The 20,790-nt window shown below is 37.9% G+C and overlaps 1 protein-coding gene across 1 annotated transcript in view; it reads right to left on the bottom strand.

The window, feature by feature from the left end:
• Nucleotides 1-11,261: 11,261 nt before the first annotated feature.
• The window catches only part of LOC131932756 (opsin-5), a gene marked incomplete at its 5' end in the record, with an annotated part of 29,909 nt that continues 20,380 nt past the window's right edge, over nt 11,262-20,790 (bottom strand). The window contains 2 exons of the mRNA XM_059289671.1: nt 11,262-11,553; nt 20,310-20,502. Coding sequence (XP_059145654.1) covers nt 11,272-11,553; nt 20,310-20,502 — 475 coding nt within the window. The remainder of the gene's footprint in view (nt 11,554-20,309; nt 20,503-20,790) is intronic.

Here is a 20,790-nt window from a genome sequence, read left to right as displayed (position 1 = left end):
CATCAGGGGCGGATCCAAATTGAGAGGGTTCTCCGGGGTTAAAAGAGACCCCACTGAGTTTTAAAGCTTTGGGATGTTTATTTTTTGAAATAATCATATTTAAAAAAGATCGCTTCAAAATCTATTCAGGTTTGGTGAATTCCACAAATTTTACTCGTTTTTATACATCATTGGAGGTGGGGAGGGAGATGTACAGTTATCCGGTAGGTGTAGCTTTTTCGACATAGTATGATAGTAGGGTTGTGTGTCTTCTTCACGTAGCTGATGTAAACTAACCCCCAACTGAACTCCTATGGGCTGGGATTTGGACGATACTGGACATGAAGACAAAGACTAGTCGCTTACAGACCAAAGGTGGTTTTTTTTTTCATGTATAGTTTCGGGGACTAAGTCCTTTCCACGACACCGGAATAAAAAAATTATAAAGTATACTATCTAAAACAATTTGTTATCCAGTTAAGAGAATAAAATATTAGGGGAGGAGGGGGACACCAAAAATAAAATGCTACATTTTTGGAAGGGGTGGGGTAACACCCTCAGTTACTGCACCGGGTGACACTCGACCTATTGACGCCACAAGAAGGCTGGAACTACCTGCTAAAATCCCCCAGGCAGCGCCTGGTTTTAGAAAAAAAAAATGTCGGTAATAATCTCGAAAAGAACAGAAAGTTCAAACCAAGTACAAAGGCGTCTCTTGAAATATTAGACCTCTTCTTCCTTTAGTAACGATACGAAAAACATAAAAAAATTGGACCAAACTAATTTTATTTTGTAAACGTTAAATTAAATAGACGAGTTAAATCACAGCAGCTGATAAGATAGCGTGTTCCGTTGTAAAAGGTAATTGCAAGGGAAGTAATAATGGCAAGGTGAGAAGGGGAGAGTAATTAGATAAAGCGCTATTTAGAACGACTAGTTTTTTAATGGTTGTGTACACCGAGGGGAAAAAAATCGGTGGCTCGTTAGCTGGGGACAGCTACTCTTCTAGGAGAGACAACTCCAAAATTAAACAACTGCTGCCTTGTAGTTTGTTCTTGGTTGGACAAAGGCTATGGAATCAGTTGACGCATATCCTTAATTGTGATGGAGTCGTCAAAGCTCATGGTTGATAAATTCGAAAAAAAAAGTCTCGAGTTCAAACCCTCTGGCAGATATGGCTCGCTCCCTTCCAACACTAAAAATTAAGAGCGAAGAAGAAGAAGAATCCCTGGTAGTCCGTAGTCCACTCAGCCCTATTGAGTCCCTGACTTACAAGGAAAATAAAGCTGACATAGAACATACCATACTATCTCATCATACGCCTAGTTACTCAACTGTTAAACTCTACTTCCACTGCTCAATTGACCGAAGGGGTAACAAGATAAAAAACAACAACCAATATAATAATAGTATTCACTGTAGTTTTAACGAAAAAATGAAAAGGGAATGACCGGGGGATAAAAAACTCGTTTCTGGAAAAAGTTCATTAAACTCCGTTCTCGTAATAAAAAAAAAAGAATTCCGAATTTGCTTATGATAAGATTTTTTTTCTCATCTTTTTAAAAAAAAAATCGAGACGCCCGATAATAAAATTGAATTAAGCTAAGATTCTTATGTCAGTTTTACACTCTAACAATTCAGCGCGTTGGCCGAGAATTGGCTCGGCTAGTTAACAGGACTAATAGGAAGCCGATAGGGAACTAATTTAGATGTTTCAAGCCTTATGTATGGTCTGTAATGGTCTCTCGAGTGAGTGCTATATTTAGAACACTGTCATTTAGAAAGAGGTTGAAATGTCATTTGTGAATCGACTTCCCATTTTGGGTGGTGTTTCTTTCAGACATTTTTCTTTCTAAGGTGGGTGGGGGGTAGGGGTTCATTAAAAAATCTCGGGGTGAAGAATATATTTTATAAATAAATTATATTTCTTTGGGTGTGTGGAGAACGGTGCCCTTTCCTGAGAAGTCTGAAAAAAACTTCGCTCCTGTTTGTCTTTCTGTCGCTTTTTAACTATATATATATATATATATATATATATATATATATATATATATATATATATATATATAAACAGCCTTTGCCTTGTTTTTTTTTCACATCCATTTAAAAGCGGGTTCAGCAAAAATCTTATGGAGACTGCAACTTTCACAGACGAAAACTGGGAAAAAATGTTTAGGACCAACCGTATGCTCTAAGTCACTCTAAGACAAGAAGACTTAGCCAAGAAGTAAAGTCCATAGCAAGTCTATTGAATGGCGTTGAACAACTGAAAAAAGCATTCTCAATTATTGACGTGATACACGAAAACGTGTTTTAACTATCTGCTTTTTAAAAAAATATTTTTAAAAAATCAGAAAACAAATATTTTAAAGACGTTTTGAATACACGAAGCCCAATGGATATTAAACCAGCTGTTTTTTATTTCTTTTTTTTCTTCCTGGCAAATAATTAAACACGGCGTCTAAATCGTTTTTAATTCCTAATACCGTTAAACAGTGAGAGTGGCGGGGGGTCGCGAGGGGGGGGGGTGGTTATTGATACGATAGATTCTTCTCAAGACGTGAGTTAAGAAGAGTTTATATTTTTAAGCATTCCGCGCTCTGAAGTAAACGTTAAGTGATGGTTTAAAGTAGGAAAATAGTGTCTATAGGTAGATCCATAATATGGTGAATTAATGGCCCTCTGGGTCCTTAAAGATGGGTCAACCATGATTCAGGGTGGGATAGAAGTAAGTAATAGAACGTTGATTTTGCCTTTATTGTTTTGTTTGACGGTCCATTGGGCAAGTGAAGTAGAGTTCACCTGTTTCTGTCACTTCGGCATATGAAAGGATAGTGTGGTCAGCATTATGCTCAGCCGTCATTACTTTCCCTAACGTGAGTTAGTTAGGTACCCATCCAAGCTGGGTGGACTCATGGTCAGTCATTACTAGGATCGAACTCGAGATTTTCGGATAAGCAGTCTAACGCTCTACCGCTATACCATGGCGTTCCATGCCTGTGTGAATCCGATAAAACAAAATGGTAATACATTTTTTCTTTAAAATATTTGATGGATGACTTACTTTTATGACATTTTCTGATAATTATTTCTGACCAACATGTCAAAATCCTTTGTTTTCTAATCCGAAAACAAAAAACCAATTTCATTTTATCTGTTTTAATCTCAAAATTGTGACGCATGAAAGTGTGTGTGTGTGTGTGTTGTGAGAGTGATTCATAGACTAGGTTTTCTGGTAGATATTCTTCTTCGTCTGGGGGTGGGGGGAGGTACTTTAAACTTCCGGTATGGTACATGAAACTTCGGAGAGAAGGGGAGTGGGGTGACAGTACTTTACATATTTTCTTTGTAAATTTAATAGTTTCTTTTTAGTCCAAGTGTTGGAGGCGTGGTCGAGTCGGCAAAAAGCTCATGGTTGATAAATTCGAACAGTCTCGAGTTCAACCCCACTGGCAGATAAATCTCGATCCCCTTCAACACTAATAATTAAGAACGAAGAAGAAGAAGTCCAAGTGTTTAGGGGGGGGGGAGAACAGTCTCGAGTTCAACCCCACTGGCAGATAAATCTCGATCCCCTTCAACACTAATAATTAAGAACGAAGAAGAAGAAGTCCAAGTGTTTAGGGGGGGGGGGGGAGAGAGAATTGACGGAAATACATCTCTCCATTAAAATAGCACTCAAATGGAAAGATTCCTGAATCAGACTTTGTTTACAGAGTATATCATCATGTATAATTTTTGGTCAATCAAATTTTAAAATTGGTAAAATAAGGGTAAGTGTGAGCTAATATCCTATCTCGTTTATCTTCTACCTTATAGGTGCACGAAGTCTTTGACAATTTCTAGATTAAAAAGAAATCAATTTGGTTCGAAAACAATATATATTTCCTGGCACGAAGCCCATATTCGTCAATATCGTTTGTTGACCCGGAAGTGTCACGAAAAAAAAGTGGGTTGAGTAAAAACAGAACTCTCGATTTCACGAACCCTGAACACAACTCATAACGTCTGAAAGATCTAATCAATGTGACAGTTAACTCCCTTGATATATCACGAATACCCTCCCCTTTTTTCCCTGCCTGTTTGTTGAAACCTACGTCACAAAAGAAATCTTGATTCTTTACACATTGATATAAATGATGGCCGTAGGGCGAGAGAATTTCAAACAAATATTGATTGCTTTTTTTTGTGTACACCTCTCTTCGTTAATTATTGCCCTTGGATAGACAACGAAACGAGTGAAAATGGAATCATTTTTTATTTTGGTGTTGTTCGTTTTAGCGTTAGGCGCTGGTGGTATTTTTATTTTTTAATTTTTTTTTTAGTGCTGGGCTTCTAGTGGAGTTTTTTTTTAAATTGCTAGTGCTAGGATTTTTTTTTTGTTTTTTTTTTTGGGTTTTTTTTTTTGTTGTTGTTTTTTACTGTTGTCCTGCTTGTAGATTTTTTTGTTTAACTGCCTGCCTGCAGGCGTTTTATTTTGTTTTTTTTTTTTACTTCTAGGCTGAGGGTGTTTTTTTTTTTTACTGATGCAAGTGTTTTTGTTTATTTACTGCTACTGCTTGTGTCTTGTTTTGTTTTTTTGTTGTTTTTTTTTTTACTGCTACTGCTAGTGTCTTTTTTTTGTTTTTTGTTTTTTTACTGCTACTGCAAGTGTCTTGTTTTTTTATTTTTTAATGCTATTGCTAGTGTCTTGTTTTTGTTTTTTTTACTGCTGGGCTACTAGTGTTTTTGTTTTGTTTATGGCTGATATTCTGGTGTTCTTGTTGTTTTTTGTTTTTTTTACTGCTGGGCTACTAGTGTTTTTGTTTTGTTTATGGCTGATATTCTGGTGTTCTTGTTTTTTTTTTTTTTTTTTTTTTTTTACTGCTGGGCCGCTAGGCGAGAGTGGTTAAGCTTGAGCAGATTTATTCACCATAAAAGTTGGTCTTTTTTTCGTGGTTAAGTAGGACTGATCACTCGATCACGCGACGTGAGATTATCACGCGACGTTAACGATTCTTGACTACCGTGTAAGTGTGGGAGAGGTGGGGAATAGTGTGAGCAGTGTGTGGGTGGTGTGTTGGGGAGGAAATAAAAGAGCTTTTGGGGGATAGTGGGAGAACCTTGGAGGAATGGAGAGAGTATATGGAGAGTGAGAGAAATGTTGGAGGAATAATGGAGGAGTGGGAGAGATATGGGAGGAAGATTGAGTGATGAGTGTAGGATGAATGTTTTAGGAGCGTGTAGGGGGTGTATACGAAGAATGTTAGAGAAATGCGGGAAGGGGGGGGGGGGAAGGGGGGTATGGAGGAGTGTATGAATAGTGTGGGGGGAGTATGGAGGCGTGTATGAATAGTGTGGGGAGTATGGAGGTGTGTATGTATAGTGTGGGAGGAGTATGGAGGAGTGTGTGAATAGTGTGGGGGGGGGAGTATGGAGGAGTGTATGAATAATGTGGGGAGTATGGAGGAGTGTATGAATAGTGTGGGAGGAGTATGAAGGAGTGTATGAATAGTGTGAGAAATATGGAGGAGTGTATGAATAGTGTGGGGAGTATGGAGAAGTGTATGTATAGTGTGGGAGGAGTATGAAAGTAGTATCATGATAACTATAGTAGATTGAGCAGCTCCAATAACTATCATAGTATGGTTCAATATCACCTATAACTCTAGTGTTGTAGTTGTAGATCACCTATGTATCTAATGTTATAGTTTTATATCATCTATTATTCTATGATTATAGTTTTATATCACATATAACTCTAAAGATTTTATCAGACTTTCAATCCTCTTATTCAAACATCCATTTTAAAAGCTTCCAGTTTTTTATCTTTTACATTTCAATCAACGAAATGTTTTTTCATACCACCTGGAACTAACTAGTAAATTGAAATTACTCGTTCACATGCAAGACAAATCGATCAAAAAAATCAATCAGAAAAACAGAAGCCTGCCTTGATTTATAATTGTAATAGGTGTGTTCAAATAACAATTATGCATGAGAATTTTTAAACATTTTGCAATTTATTTTACAAGCGGAAAAATGTGTTCAGTTTTGATACATACAGAATAGAGCTTAAACGCAGTATTGTGTTAAATTTACATGCGTACAGAATAGCATTGTGTTAAATTGCTAGAGTAGTTTAGCTTGTTTAAATTTTCTGTTCGGGTTTTACTTTATTGAGTTATTTAAGAGAGGATGAACAGGGGAAAAAAAACACGTTTAAATTCATAAGACATATTAAATTTTGCGTACATCTAATGTACTTAAGGGAAAATATTTACATACAGTAGGGACTCTTCTGAAAATATGGTTGCTATGGCAACTGCGGCCATCTTGAAAAACAAACATCATTCTTTTGAGGAGGTCTTAAGATTAACAAATTTAACACATGTATTGATCAAACAACAATTAATCATTTTTTTTTACTTATTAATTGAGTCTGCTGGCTAGTTTTTGTAGCTAAAACACTCTAGAAATTAATTTGTTTTTCAAATTTTCAAAATAGTGTTTTGTCGAATACTATTAAATTTGGCATTAATTTTAATGGCATTTCACAATCCATGATGCATGCACATATTTTCCTTTAAATACCATAACTCAGATGCATGCAAATAAATAAATAAGACTTAATAATTTAAGAAGTGTTTTTTTTTTTCTGGAGCCCACCCCTTAAACTTAGTGAAAAAAAAAAGCCAAAACGTTTTTGTGGGATAATGTAACAATTTGTTATTTAAAAGATTAGATGATGGTATTGCTACATTGGGTCTAAATATACAGACATAATAGACATTATGTTGCGGGGTAATTATATTTTGTATGGTAGACCATACAGGTCGTATTTAATTTTATCTAAATAAATTTGATCTTCAGGAACAATAGTTACATAGGGAAAGTTTGGACGAGATTTTTGTGTGGGTTTCGGTACATAGACATACGTGAACTCTCCTAACGTCATCTTTTTTTTGGTGGGGGGGGGGGGGGGGTCATCCATAAATGACGTCACACTCGTAGGGGGGAGGGGGGTCCGTAATTTTGTGACGATGTGTGATGAGGGGGAGGGGGGGGGGGTCAGATGTTGCGACGTCACATTTTTGCATTATAAAAAAGCAATGTTAGAAAACGAATTTTAGACGTTATTTCGCGTTTTAGATATCTGTTTTAATAAATTGTAATAGTTTAGACAAGATTTTGGAAAAATATCGATGTTTAAAAAAAATTCAACTGCAATTTTGAGGGGGGTTGTAGGTTGAGGTGTGACGTCATTTTAGGGGGGGGGTCTGGCTTTTTGTGACGACGTGTGACGGAGGGGAGGGGGGAGGTAAAAATCGCCCAGAAAAGCGTGACGTCATTTATGGATGACCCCTGGGGTTAGAATGTTAGCTGATCAAATCTAAAAAAATGTAAATTGCTAGTGAGAACTGAGAAAAAACAACAACATACAAGTGAAACTATTATTAAGGGAACATGAGTATTAGCTATGTGTGATGAATTATGTGAGTCCTTTATTACTGTAACTCATTTTCGAGAGTTACCGGTCCTGAATAAAAGCAGTGGCCTCCCCTGCATATAAAACTATATGACATATGAGTATGTAGACACTTATCAAAAGGCAGGATAAAATGGACAGGCTTTAATGCCCAGGTCAACATAGACTATATATATATATATATATATATATATATATATATATATATATATATATAAATGGAGATATAGAAAGGAGAGACGTAGCATAAATTAAGTGACATTATATAATTGAAACGATTAACAAGGCTTACCAACATTAAAGGCAATTTAATATTGACGGAATTTCAAGGACGAAGCGACGGTGACATTAATCAAGCGGCAGTCTAGCAGTTGTGTATGTGGTTTGTGTTTTGAAAACTTCAAATTTATTCAACTTAGGTACCCATTCTACCACCATAATCTCAGTTGGATTCAAACTCTATTGAACTCAAAGAATATAGGTCAGTGTATTAGGATTGAAGGCTTTCTTGGCCACGATCAGCTGAGAATTTCTAACAGGTATCTCGCCATCTGTCGTTAAATTTGCTACCCACCTGTTGTCCAACCTGTCAACACCTGTCATCAACACCTGTCATCAACATCTGTCACCCACCTGCCATCCACCTGTCACTCACCTGCCATCCACCTAAAACCCACCTGCCATCCACCTGTCACTCACCTGCCATCCACCTAAAACCCACCTGCCATCCACCTAAAACCCACCTGCCATCCACCTGTCACTCACCTGCCATCCACCTAAAACCCACCTGCCATCCACCTAAAACCCACCTGCCATCCACCTAAAACCCACCTGTCATCCACCTGCCATCCACCTAAAACCCACCAATCACCCACCTGCCATCCACCTAAAACCCACCTGCCATCCACCTAAAACCCACCTGTCATCCACCTGCCATCCACCTAAAACCCACCTGTCACCCACCTGCCATCCACCTAAAACCCAGATGTCACCCACCTGCCATCCACCTGTCACCCATTTGCCATCAACATGCCATCAACATGCCATCCACACCTCTCACCCACCTCCCAACACCACCATTCAAACATCCTCTAGCACCACTTTCACTAACTCCCCCTCTCCCGCCACCCCTGTTAACAACAGACCACGACAACTAAAGAAAAAAAAACGGCTCGTTCAGATTACTTTGTCAGCGTAATCCGACTAGGCCATGACGCAAGGCGCATGACATTTCTGCCCTAGAATCTGTACGCCCCTGGTGCCCTGTGAATCTGAATGTCATCGATTGATTTTACCTTACACCTCATGTAATGACGTGGCTTGATTTTTTTTTCTTCTAATTTATTCCAATAACTGCGCAACATGCCACGAAAAAAAAAAATTAAAACTTATTTTTTGTGTGTGAAAAAGGTGTTTAAAAGATATAAAAAGATGTTCAAATTACACAATTAATTAGTTAAGTTGCTGTCAAGTTGTTGAATGGATTCAATTAGAGACGTGAAACGCTTTTGGTCTGATAAGAAAATGGTGTCAATAAGGCTGGGGAATTCGAAAAGGCTTGTGGCGTTAAATTGATAGTGTTGGTGAGGTATGGCGTAGGCTGGACATTTTGAAGGTGAGGTATGGGCTTGGTCGGACATTTGAAGGTGAGGTATGGACTTGGTCGGACATTTGAAGGTGAATTATGGACATATGTAAGTGAGGTTTAGTATTGGCTGGACATATGTAAGTTAGGTTTAGTATTGGCCGGACATATGTAAGTGAGGTTTAGTATTGGCCGGACATATGTAAGTGAGGTTTAGTATTGGCCGGACATATGTAAGTGAGGTTTAGTATTGGCCGGACATATGTAAGTGAGGTTTAGTATTGGCTGGACATATGTAAGTGAGGTTTAGTATTGGCTGGACATATGTAAGTGAGGTTTAGTATTGGCCGGACATATGTAAGTGAGGTTTAGTATTGGCCGGACATATGTAAGTGAGGTTTAGCATTGGCCGGACATATGTAAGTGAGGTTTAGTATTGGCCGGACATATGTAAGTGAGGTTTAGTATTGGCCGGACATATGTAAGTGAGGTATGGCGTTGGCCGGACATATGTAAGTGAGGTTTAGTATTGGCCGGACATATGTAAGTGAGGTTTAGTATTGGCTGGACATATGTAAGTGAGGTTTAGTATTGGCTGGACATATGTAAGTGAGGTTTAGTATTGGCTGGACATATGTAAGTGAGGTTTAGTATTGGCTGGACATATGTAAGTGAGGTTTAGTATTGGCCGGACATATGTAAGTGAGGTTTAGTATTGGCCGGACATATGTAAGTGAGGTTTAGTATTGGCCGGACATATGTAAGTGAGGTTTAGTATTGGCCGGACATATGTAAGTGAGGTATGGCGTTGGCCGGACATTTGTATGTTACGTACGGCGCTAGTGTAAATCTGTAAGCTAGTACTCATGCTGATCGTGGTGAATCAGACCGCCCTCCTGCCAATCAAAGTCAACACAGTCACCTTGCACCTTGACCCTCAACAGTACACACATAGCCCATCAGCTCTCCCGCCCGCTATCCTAACATGGACACTGGAATAATTGAACCTTCAAACCTTGACATCGCAGTCAATAAAGGAGGAGCCTTCACGCGTTTCTGTTGCTCCCCAAAGACGTGGTGTATCGACCACAGCATATTTCTAGCTAAGCCAAAATGTCTTTAACTCCGGCGTTATACGTCTTATTATGTCAAGAAGTTTGTTACTTAAATTGTCGTACCAGAAAACTAAAATTCTTGCAAAAAAATATAAAAAAAATAAAACGTAAGCATATGAAAATTTAACAAGAAAAAATAATCCGGCATACTGAAAATTATTTTGATTTTTAAGTACAGTTGAAAAATAAAACAAAAAATGTATATCGCATTTTTAATTCGAGAAATAAATATCCAACATCTTGAACATTATTTTGATTTTTAAAGTCAAGTTGAAACATATAACAAAAATATACATGGCATTTTGTTTTTCATCCTCTGGTATTTGCAAGTAGGCGTTGCGTCTAGCGGTGATAGCACTTTCATGACAAGTGTAGAAAGTCAAACTTTGACTATTCAAGTTTTCAGTGGATTTTGATCACAGGGGGTGGAAGGCTTAAATTTACAATCAATTTCTGTAGTGGATTGTGGTCATTAAGACTATAAGTAATATATTCACAATAAATTATTTAATTTAATAATCACAGGTATGGAAATTCACACATTAATTAATTAATTAATTAATTTTTCAGTGGAATGAGATCACTGCGATCTGGGGTCACACTTCTACAGTCAAATTCCTGAACGGGTTGAGGTCACAATGATTGAAGTTTCACTCCAATCGGATCACAATTCCTCAATCAAAATACACTTCCTCAATTAAAATACACGTCCTCAATCAAAATACACTTCCTTAAATCAAAATACACTTTCTCAATCAAAATACTCTTCCTCAATCAAAATACACTTCCTCAATCACAATCTTCAATGGTCACAGGATTAAAACCTCAATCCTCAATATACGAATCATTCAACTGATTGTGGTCACTATGATTGGGATCACACTTCTTCAATCACAATCTTTAACGGGCAATGGCCACAGGTATAAAACCTCAATCCTCAATATACGAATCATATGATTGTTCTCACTATGATTGGGATCCTCAATCACAATCTTCAACGGGCAACGGTCACTGGTATAAAACCTCAATCCTCAATATACGAATCATTAAACTGATTTTGTGTTGGTCACTATGATTGAGATCCTAAATCCAATCTTCACCAAGCATCTCACACTAATCAAGCTTCACACATCCGTTATCAAATTTTTCAGCGGCATAGTCTGTGTCGTCTGCTCCAGGTCCACGTTGCTACGGTGACGCCAAAGCGTGGTCAAGTGCCGGCTGAAGTTCCGGTTCATCCCGCAGTAAATGAGGGGGTCGATGACGTGGGAGGTTTTGGCGGCCAGGGCGGGGAGGGCGGTGGCCGCTGGGGGGAGGTGAAGCTGGCCGGCGTAGGATTTGATCATGGCGACCACGGCGTAAGGCGTCCAGCAGAGCATGAAGGTCGAGCACATAAGTAGCGTCATCTGTCATCAGACATAAGTAATAACATCATTAGTCATCTGTCATCAGACAAAAGTAATTATATCGTTAGTCATGTTTCATTAGACAATAGTTATAACACCATCATTTATCTTTCGTTAGACAAAGTAATAACATCATTAGTCATGTTTCATTAGACAAAACTGATAATATCATTAGTCATCTGTCATTAGACAAAATAAATAATATCATTAGTCGTCTGTCATCAGACAAAAGTAATAACATCGTTAGTCATGTTTCATTAGACAAAATTGATAATATTATTTGTCATCTATCATTAGACAAATAATTAATAACATCATTATTCAGCTTTCCTTAGACAAAGTAAAAACATCATTAGTCATCTGTTATTAGACAAAATAAATAATATCATTAGTCATGTTTCATTAGACAAAATTGATAATATCATTAGTCATCTGTCATCAGACAAATAATTAATAACATTATTATTCAGTTTTCCTTAGACAAAGTAATAACATCATTCGTCATCTGTTGTTAGACAAAATAAATAATATCATTAGTCATGTTTTATTAGACAAAATTAGTAATATCATTAGTCATGTTTCATTAGACAAAACTAATAACATCATTAGTCGTGTTTCATTAGACAAAATTGATAATATCATTAGTCATCTGTCATCAGACAAATATTTAATAATATCATTATTCATCTTTCCTTAGATAAAGTAATAACATCATTCGTCATCTGTTATTAGACAAAATGAATAACATCATTAGTCATGTTTCATTAGACAAAATTGATAATATCATTAGTCATCTGTCATTAGACAAATAATTAATAACATCATTATTCAGCTTTCCTTAGACAAAGTAATAACATCATTAGTCATCTGTTATTAGACAAAATAAATTTCATTAGTCATGTTTCATTAGACAAAATTGATAATATCATTAGTCATGTTTCATTAGACAAAATTAATAATATCATTATTCATCTGTCATTAGACACAAAAATTAATAGCATCAGTATTGTCATGTTTCATTAGACAAAATTGATAATATCATTAGTCATCTATCATTAGACAAAGTAATAATATCATTAGTCTTTTTCATTCTAAAAAATTAATAATATCATTAGTCGTCTGTCAACTGACAAAATTAGTAACATCATTCAAGTAATCTGTCATAAGGGGTCATCCATAAATGACGTCACGCTTTTACCTCCCCCCCCCCCCTCCTCTCGTCACGCGTCGTCACAAAAAGCCAGACCCCCCTCCCTAAAATGACGTCACACCTCAGCCTACAACCCTCCTCAAAATTGCAGTTGAATTTTTTTTTAAAACATCGATATTTTTCTAAAATCTTGTCTGAATTTTATCAAAACAGAGTATTTTAATCAATTCTTAGTAGTATATTAGGTCCCTTTTGATTATTATTTTTGGCGGAGGTGGGGAGGGTGAGGAACAATGACATATAGTAAAATACTCGGGAGCAGGATGCGCGGGTGGCGCAATGACATATAGTAAAATACTCCCAGCCTGGCGCCGCGGGAGGGTAAGGGTGGGTGAGCAGGATGCGCGGGTGGCGCAAAGACATATAGTAAAATACTACGCCAACTAGGGTTGGCGGAGGTGGAGGTGTGGGTGAGTCACCTTTTGATGACCTTGTGACGTAATCATTGACCTTGTGACGTCATCATTGACTTTGTGATGTAATCATTGACCTAGTTACGTAATTTTAATGCGTTTTTTAATGAGTTTTAATGAGTTTTTTAAATTTTTAATTAATTTTTATTGACTAGTTACGTAATTTGATTATTTGTTTACTTTTTAATTAATTTTTATTGACCTAGTTACGTAATTGGATTTTAATGAGTTTGAATTTAATTTTGTAATTTTAATTAATATTTATTAACGAGTTACGTAATTTGATTATTTGTTTGATTTTAAATTGTTTACTTTGTTTGTTTACTTGTTGTTTATTTGTTTATATTGTGTAATTTTTATTCACTAGTTACGTAATGTGATTTTAATTATTTTTATTTTGTTTATTTTTAATTTTATTTTATAATTAGTTTGAAATTCATTTTATTTCTTTGATTTTAATTACTTTGTTTATTTGTTTATTTAATCTATTTCTTTTCTTTGATGTTTAATTTGTTGGTTTGTTTGAATGTATGTATGTTTTAAATAAAAGACTAACACTAACGTGTACAAATAACAGGTTAAATTCTCCAACACAATGAACGTTACAAAAATAGAACATTCATTTAACCACATCTGTTACTTATCGAGCCAGGATCCGTTGTTGACACGCGCTGCGTGTTTTTAATGGGAATGTATTGATCGCACCCACGGGTCATCACAGCATGATGTCTCACCTAATTACATTTTTCGTTATGCTTCAGTGATTTTTCCCCGCTCGGTTTGATAGGTCATGATGATTAATGGCTTTTTTCCCCGCTCGGTTGACGGGTTATGGTAATTAATCCGAACCATTAAGGTCAGCTTCGCGAAGCCCGCGTTAAGTCTGGGAACACCTGTTACCACGTTAATTGATTTTTCCCTGGTTGGGTCCCGTGCTTTCCACTAACAGGTATACGGATAGTGTCATAGGTTTTTTTTTTTTTTTTTTTTTTTTTTTTTCGTCGAGTAAAGAAATAGTATTGATCGACCCGGGTCGAGCGGTGTGTTGTATGTAGTTGGTATATCCATGTTTTGTTGTTGGTTGGTGTAGAGTTTATACGAGGGTCGGTGAAGGTTGGTTTTGAACTCGGACCATGCATGTTTTGTTGTTGTTAGGTGTAGAGTTTATACTAGGGTCGGTGAAGTTTTCACCGAGGTTGGTTTTGAACTCGGACCATGCATGTTTAGGAATTGCTAGGTGTAGAGTTTATACCAGGGTCGGTTATGTATTCGACATGGCTTGGTTCAAAGTTGTTACATGTATGCTTTGGAGTTGGTAGGTTTCAAACTAGCGTCGGTGAAGTTTTCACCGAGGCAGGTTACAAAGTTGATACAGGCATGTTTTGGAAGTGTTAGGGGCCGAATCCATACTAGAGTGGGAAGGATTTTGTTTTCACCGAGTAATGTTGGTACACGGGTGTTTTGGAAGGGGTTGGTGTAGAGTCTATACTACGATCGGTGAAGTTTTCACCGAGGCGTGTTTCAAAGTTGCTACATGTATGTTTAGGAATTGTTAGGGGCAGAGTTCATACTAGGGTCGGGGGAGTTTTGATAACACCGAGACATGTTGGTACATACATCCTTGGAATTGTTAGGGGCCGTCTTCATACTAGGGCCGGTGAAGGTTGGTTTTGAACTCGGAACATGTATGTTTTGGAATCGGTAGGTCTAGAGTTCATACTAGTGTCGGTGAAGTTTACAACGATGCAATATTATTTGTCTTTACAAGTTCGCTTTGTGCTTGTGTGTGTGTGTGTGTGTGTGTTTGAGTGTGAGTGTGTGTGAGTTCATACTCAGGTCGATGAAGTTTTCAACAAGACAGGTTTCAAATTCGGTCCATCCATGACTTAGAGTCAGTTGGTGGCTGATTTATACTAGGGTCGGTGAAGTTTTCCCGATGCAATCTTGTTTTTGTCTTTACCAGTTCGTTTTGTGATTGTGTGTGTGTGTGTGTGTGTGTGAGAGCTTTTTGGTTTGAGTGAAAAAAGTTTGGTTTGCGGTGTATAACAGACACCGATGTTTTGACCGCATAGGACTTCAAAGTTGGATGGGAAAGTTGTCACACCTTGGTAAGGTGGTGGTAAGGTGGTAAGGTGGTGGTAAGGTGGTGGTAAGGTGGTGGTAAGGTGGTGGTAAGGTGGTAAGGTGGTGGTAAGGTGGTGGTAATATTACAATAAATCACAAAAGATCATTTAAATGAATTTAAAAATTTTATTTACTTAAAACAACTCCTGTGTGTGTGTGTGTGTGTGTGTGTGTGTGTGTGTGTGTGTGTGTGTGTGTGTGTGTGTGAATGTGCAGCCCGTACAAAAGGATAATGGCGTCGATGTTCTTCTTCTACCACATCCCCCATTTCCCAACCCCTCAACGTATTCAAACAGAAAACACACTTGACAAGGTCGCCAGGTCCAATGAAGATAAAACCATTTTTAGCCAAACTGATAGCGTCGACCGGGTAGACGTCGGACCAACACCCCGAAAATGTTTGCAACCTTTCCTCTTCATCATGGAACCTGATGTCACTGTCCCTGTCGGAAGCTGGGTTGGGTGGTGGTGGTGGCGTCTCATCAAGAGGTTCAATAAAGGTTCCACCTATAGGTCGCTGTACAAACACTCTCTCATAACCTAGATTCATCTCCCCTTGATTAGTCTCATGAAAGGTACTGATCATCTGTACAGGATACAATCTCACTTCATCTGGTCCAATATCAAGACCCGTTTCCGTTTGATCCGACATTCTCGTGCTCTCAGTGGAATCCCATCCACAGCACTGAAGACAAAAACATTCACCGGACATGGTATAGGGTTCTTATACTGCGGTGTATATAGTATTCCCTGAATACTGTTTTACCACACCTGGGTGGGTTACCGATCAGAACAGTAAAGGTATGTTTCCAACTCGGATCCCGTATTTTAAATGGTTCATTTTGATTCCAGTCATACATCTTATACAGGATACCGAGTTACATAACTTTACTGTTCTGATCGGTAACCCACCCAGGTGTGGTAAAACAGTATTCAGGGAATACTATATACACCGCAGTATAAGAACCCTATACCATGTCCGGTGAATGTTTTTGTCTTCAGTGCTGTGGATGGGATTCCACTGAGAGCACGAGAATGTCGGATCAAACGGAAACGGGTCTTGATATTGGACCAGATGAAGTGAGATTGTATCCTGTACAGATGATCAGTACCTTTCATGAGACTAATCAAGGGGAGATGAATCTAGGTTATGAGAGAGTGTTTGTACAGCGACCTATAGGTGGAACCTTTATTGAACCTCTTGATGAGACGCCACCACCACCACCCAACCCAGCTTCCGACAGGGACAGTGACATCAGGTTCCATGATGAAGAGGAAAGGTTGCAAACATTTTCGGGGTGTTGGTCCGACGTCTACCCGGTCGACGCTATCAGTTTGGCTAAAAATGGTTTTATCTTCATTGGACCTGGCGACCTTGTCAAGTGTGTTTTCTGTTTGAATACGTTGAGGGGTTGGGAAATGGGGGATGTGGTAGAAGAAGAACATCGACGCCATTATCCTTTTGTACGGGCTGCACATTCACACACACACACACACACACACACACACACACACACACACACACACACACACACACACAGGAGTTGTTTTAAGTAAATAAAATTTTTAAATTCATTTAAATGATCTTTTGTGATTTATTGTAATATTACCACCACCTTACCACCACCTTACCACCTTACCACCACCTTACCACCACCTTACCACCACCTTACCACCACCTTACCACCTTACCACCACCTTACCAAGGTGTGACAACTTTCCCATCCAACTTTGAAGTCCTATGCGGTCAAAACATCGGTGTCTGTTATACACCGCAAACCAAACTTTTTTCACTCAAACCAAAAAGCTCTCACACACACACACACACACACACAATCACAAAACGAACTGGTAAAGACAAAAACAAGATTGCATCGGGAAAACTTCACCGACCCTAGTATAAATCAGCCACCAACTGACTCTAAGTCATGGATGGACCGAATTTGAAACCTGTCTTGTTGAAAACTTCATCGACCTGAGTATGAACTCACACACACTCACACTCAAACACACACACACACACACACACAAGCACAAAGCGAACTTGTAAAGACAAATAATATTGCATCGTTGTAAACTTCACCGACACTAGTATGAACTCTAGACCTACCGATTCCAAAACATACATGTTCCGAGTTCAAAACCAACCTTCACCGGCCCTAGTATGAAGACGGCCCCTAACAATTCCAAGGATGTATGTACCAACATGTCTCGGTGTTATCAAAACTCCCCCGACCCTAGTATGAACTCTGCCCCTAACAATTCCTAAACATACATGTAGCAACTTTGAAACACGCCTCGGTGAAAACTTCACCGATCGTAGTATAGACTCTACACCAACCCCTTCCAAAACACCCGTGTACCAACATTACTCGGTGAAAACAAAATCCTTCCCACTCTAGTATGGATTCGGCCCCTAACACTTCCAAAACATGCCTGTATCAACTTTGTAACCTGCCTCGGTGAAAACTTCACCGACGCTAGTTTGAAACCTACCAACTCCAAAGCATACATGTAACAACTTTGAACCAAGCCATGTCGAATACATAACCGACCCTGGTATAAACTCTACACCTAGCAATTCCTAAACATGCATGGTCCGAGTTCAAAACCAACCTCGGTGAAAACTTCACCGACCCTAGTATAAACTCTACACCTAACAACAACAAAACATGCATGGTCCGAGTTCAAAACCAACCTTCACCGACCCTCGTATAAACTCTACACCAACCAACAACAAAACATGGATATACCAACTACATACAACACACCGCTCGACCCGGGTCGATCAATACTATTTCTTTACTCGACGAAAAAAAAAAAAAAAAAAAAAAAAAAAACCTATGACACTATCCGTATACCTGTTAGTGGAAAGCACGGGACCCAACCAGGGAAAAATCAATTAACGTGGTAACAGGTGTTCCCAGACTTAACGCGGGCTTCGCGAAGCTGACCTTAATGGTTCGGATTAATTACCATAACCCGTCAACCGAGCGGGGAAAAAAGCCATTAATCATCATGACCTATCAAACCGAGCGGGGAAAAATCACTGAAGCATAACGAAAAATGTAATTAGGTGAGACATCATGCTGTGATGACCCGTGGGTGCGATCAATACATTCCCATTAAAAACACGCAGCGCGTGTCAACAACGGATCCTGGCTCGATAAGTAACAGATGTGGTTAAATGAATGTTCTATTTTTGTAACGTTCATTGTGTTGGAGAATTTAACCTGTTATTTGTACACGTTAGTGTTAGTCTTTTATTTAAAACATACATACATTCAAACAAACCAACAAATTAAACATCAAAGAAAAGAAATAGATTAAATAAACAAATAAACAAAGTAATTAAAATCAAAGAAATAAAATGAATTTCAAACTAATTATAAAATAAAATTAAAAATAAACAAAATAAAAATAATTAAAATCACATTACGTAACTAGTGAATAAAAATTACACAATATAAACAAATAAACAACAAGTAAACAAACAAAGTAAACAATTTAAAATCAAACAAATAATCAAATTACGTAACTCGTTAATAAATATTAATTAAAATTACAAAATTAAATTCAAACTCATTAAAATCCAATTACGTAACTAGGTCAATAAAAATTAATTAAAAAGTAAACAAATAATCAAATTACGTAACTAGTCAATAAAAATTAATTAAAAATTTAAAAAACTCATTAAAACTCATTAAAAAACGCATTAAAATTACGTAACTAGGTCAATGATTACATCACAAAGTCAATGATGACGTCACAAGGTCAATGATTACGTCACAAGGTCATCAAAAGGTGACTCACCCACACCTCCACCTCCGCCAACCCTAGTTGGCGTAGTATTTTACTATATGTCTTTGCGCCACCCGCGCATCCTGCTCACCCACCCTTACCCTCCCGCGGCGCCAGGCTGGGAGTATTTTACTATATGTCATTGCGCCACCCGCGCATCCTGCTCCCGAGTATTTTACTATATGTCATTGTTCCTCACCCTCCCCACCTCCGCCAAAAATAATAATCAAAAGGGACCTAATATACTACTATTCTTATTACAATTTATTAAAACAGTTTTCTAAAACGCGAAATAACGTCTAAAATTCGTTCTCAAACATTACTTTTTTATAATGCAAAAGAGTACCGTCGCACCATCTGAACCCCCCCCCCCCCCCCCCTCTCATCACACACCGTCACAAAATTACGGACTTCTCCCCTCCCCCACTACGAGTGTGACGTCATTTATGGACGACCCCTAAGACGAAAATAGTAACATCATTCACGTTATAATAAGACCACACTGTAGTGTCTTCTGTTAAAAATCAAAACTAATATCGTTAAAGTCGTCTAACATTAGACTAAAAAATATTAACTTCATTTAATCTCTATGTCGTCAGTCAAAAATGATATTATCCTACATCTGTCTACAACAAAGATATCAACTTTTAAATTAGATGCATTCAGTAAAAATTTGTTTCAAGATTAGTCAAAGAGTAGTTGAGGTAGAGTTCATTATTAGTACAGTGGGTCATTGAATCCAGTATTATACCTAAATGATTTGTTTTTCTATTACATCGTATGGAGGGGGGGGGGGGGATTTCATCGTAGGGGGATAGAGGGGGAGAAGACAATGCACTCCGGACGAGATGCTACAAAAAAACCTCTAATAAACTTAGCTGACTCAAAGCTCGCGTCTTCCTTGTATTCATTTTGGTCAATTAAAGACGAACATGATTTGCCTTACTCATTATAGTCCATAGACAAATAACAATATACTCTCTCTATACTTAGAACTGTGTGTTCTTTTACGAATTTTCAAATAAAATTATCTTAATTTCACTTTAATAGTTATGCTAAAGCTTTTTTTTCAAAATAATGATATTTTTTTGTTTTATTTATTCTTAATGACGATGAAGTACGATCAAAATGCCAAATCCATGGGTTGTTAATTCATACCAAAATGTGTAGGTTAGGAAAACACATAAACGAACCAAGAAAGTCGCTACCTTCAACAAACGAAGCTCCTTCTTCTCCCATATTTTGATCTCCTGGCTGCGCGGCGCCCACTGTAACCTTCGGTGTCTCGTACGTAAGGCTATACATAGAATCCGGAAGTAGCTGTAGCACATAATGGCCGCCGGAATCGCGAGGCATCCAACGAATGAGGCCGTCACAAACGATTTATCTGGCTCATCCCAACTGAAAAATTGTTTAAAATATTTATATTTTGTTAATAATAAATTGGTCGAGTGATAGTGCACGCGACTATTATCATGTAGGACACGGGTTCAAACCCAGCTAGTGCATTTAAAAAAAAAAAACAGAAAAAAACTTTTCAGACCTAGCGATTCTTTGGGGATACGAATTAGAGTTCATATGTTTCTTGACCTCGGCATATGAATGGAAGGTGGGGTCAGCACTTTGCTTTGTCGTTTGTAGCCCCTCAGAGCCCATCTACTAAACTGAACCCGAATTCGAACTCGAGAC

Source organism: Physella acuta, unplaced genomic scaffold (assembly GCF_028476545.2).
Source record: "Physella acuta isolate Inbredline_101_S28 unplaced genomic scaffold, ASM2847654v3 ptg002271l, whole genome shotgun sequence".
Taxonomy (NCBI): Eukaryota; Metazoa; Mollusca; class Gastropoda; family Physidae; genus Physella; species Physella acuta.
The sequence above is the reverse complement of the archived record's forward strand: the minus strand, read 5'-3'. Positions and strand labels throughout refer to the sequence as shown.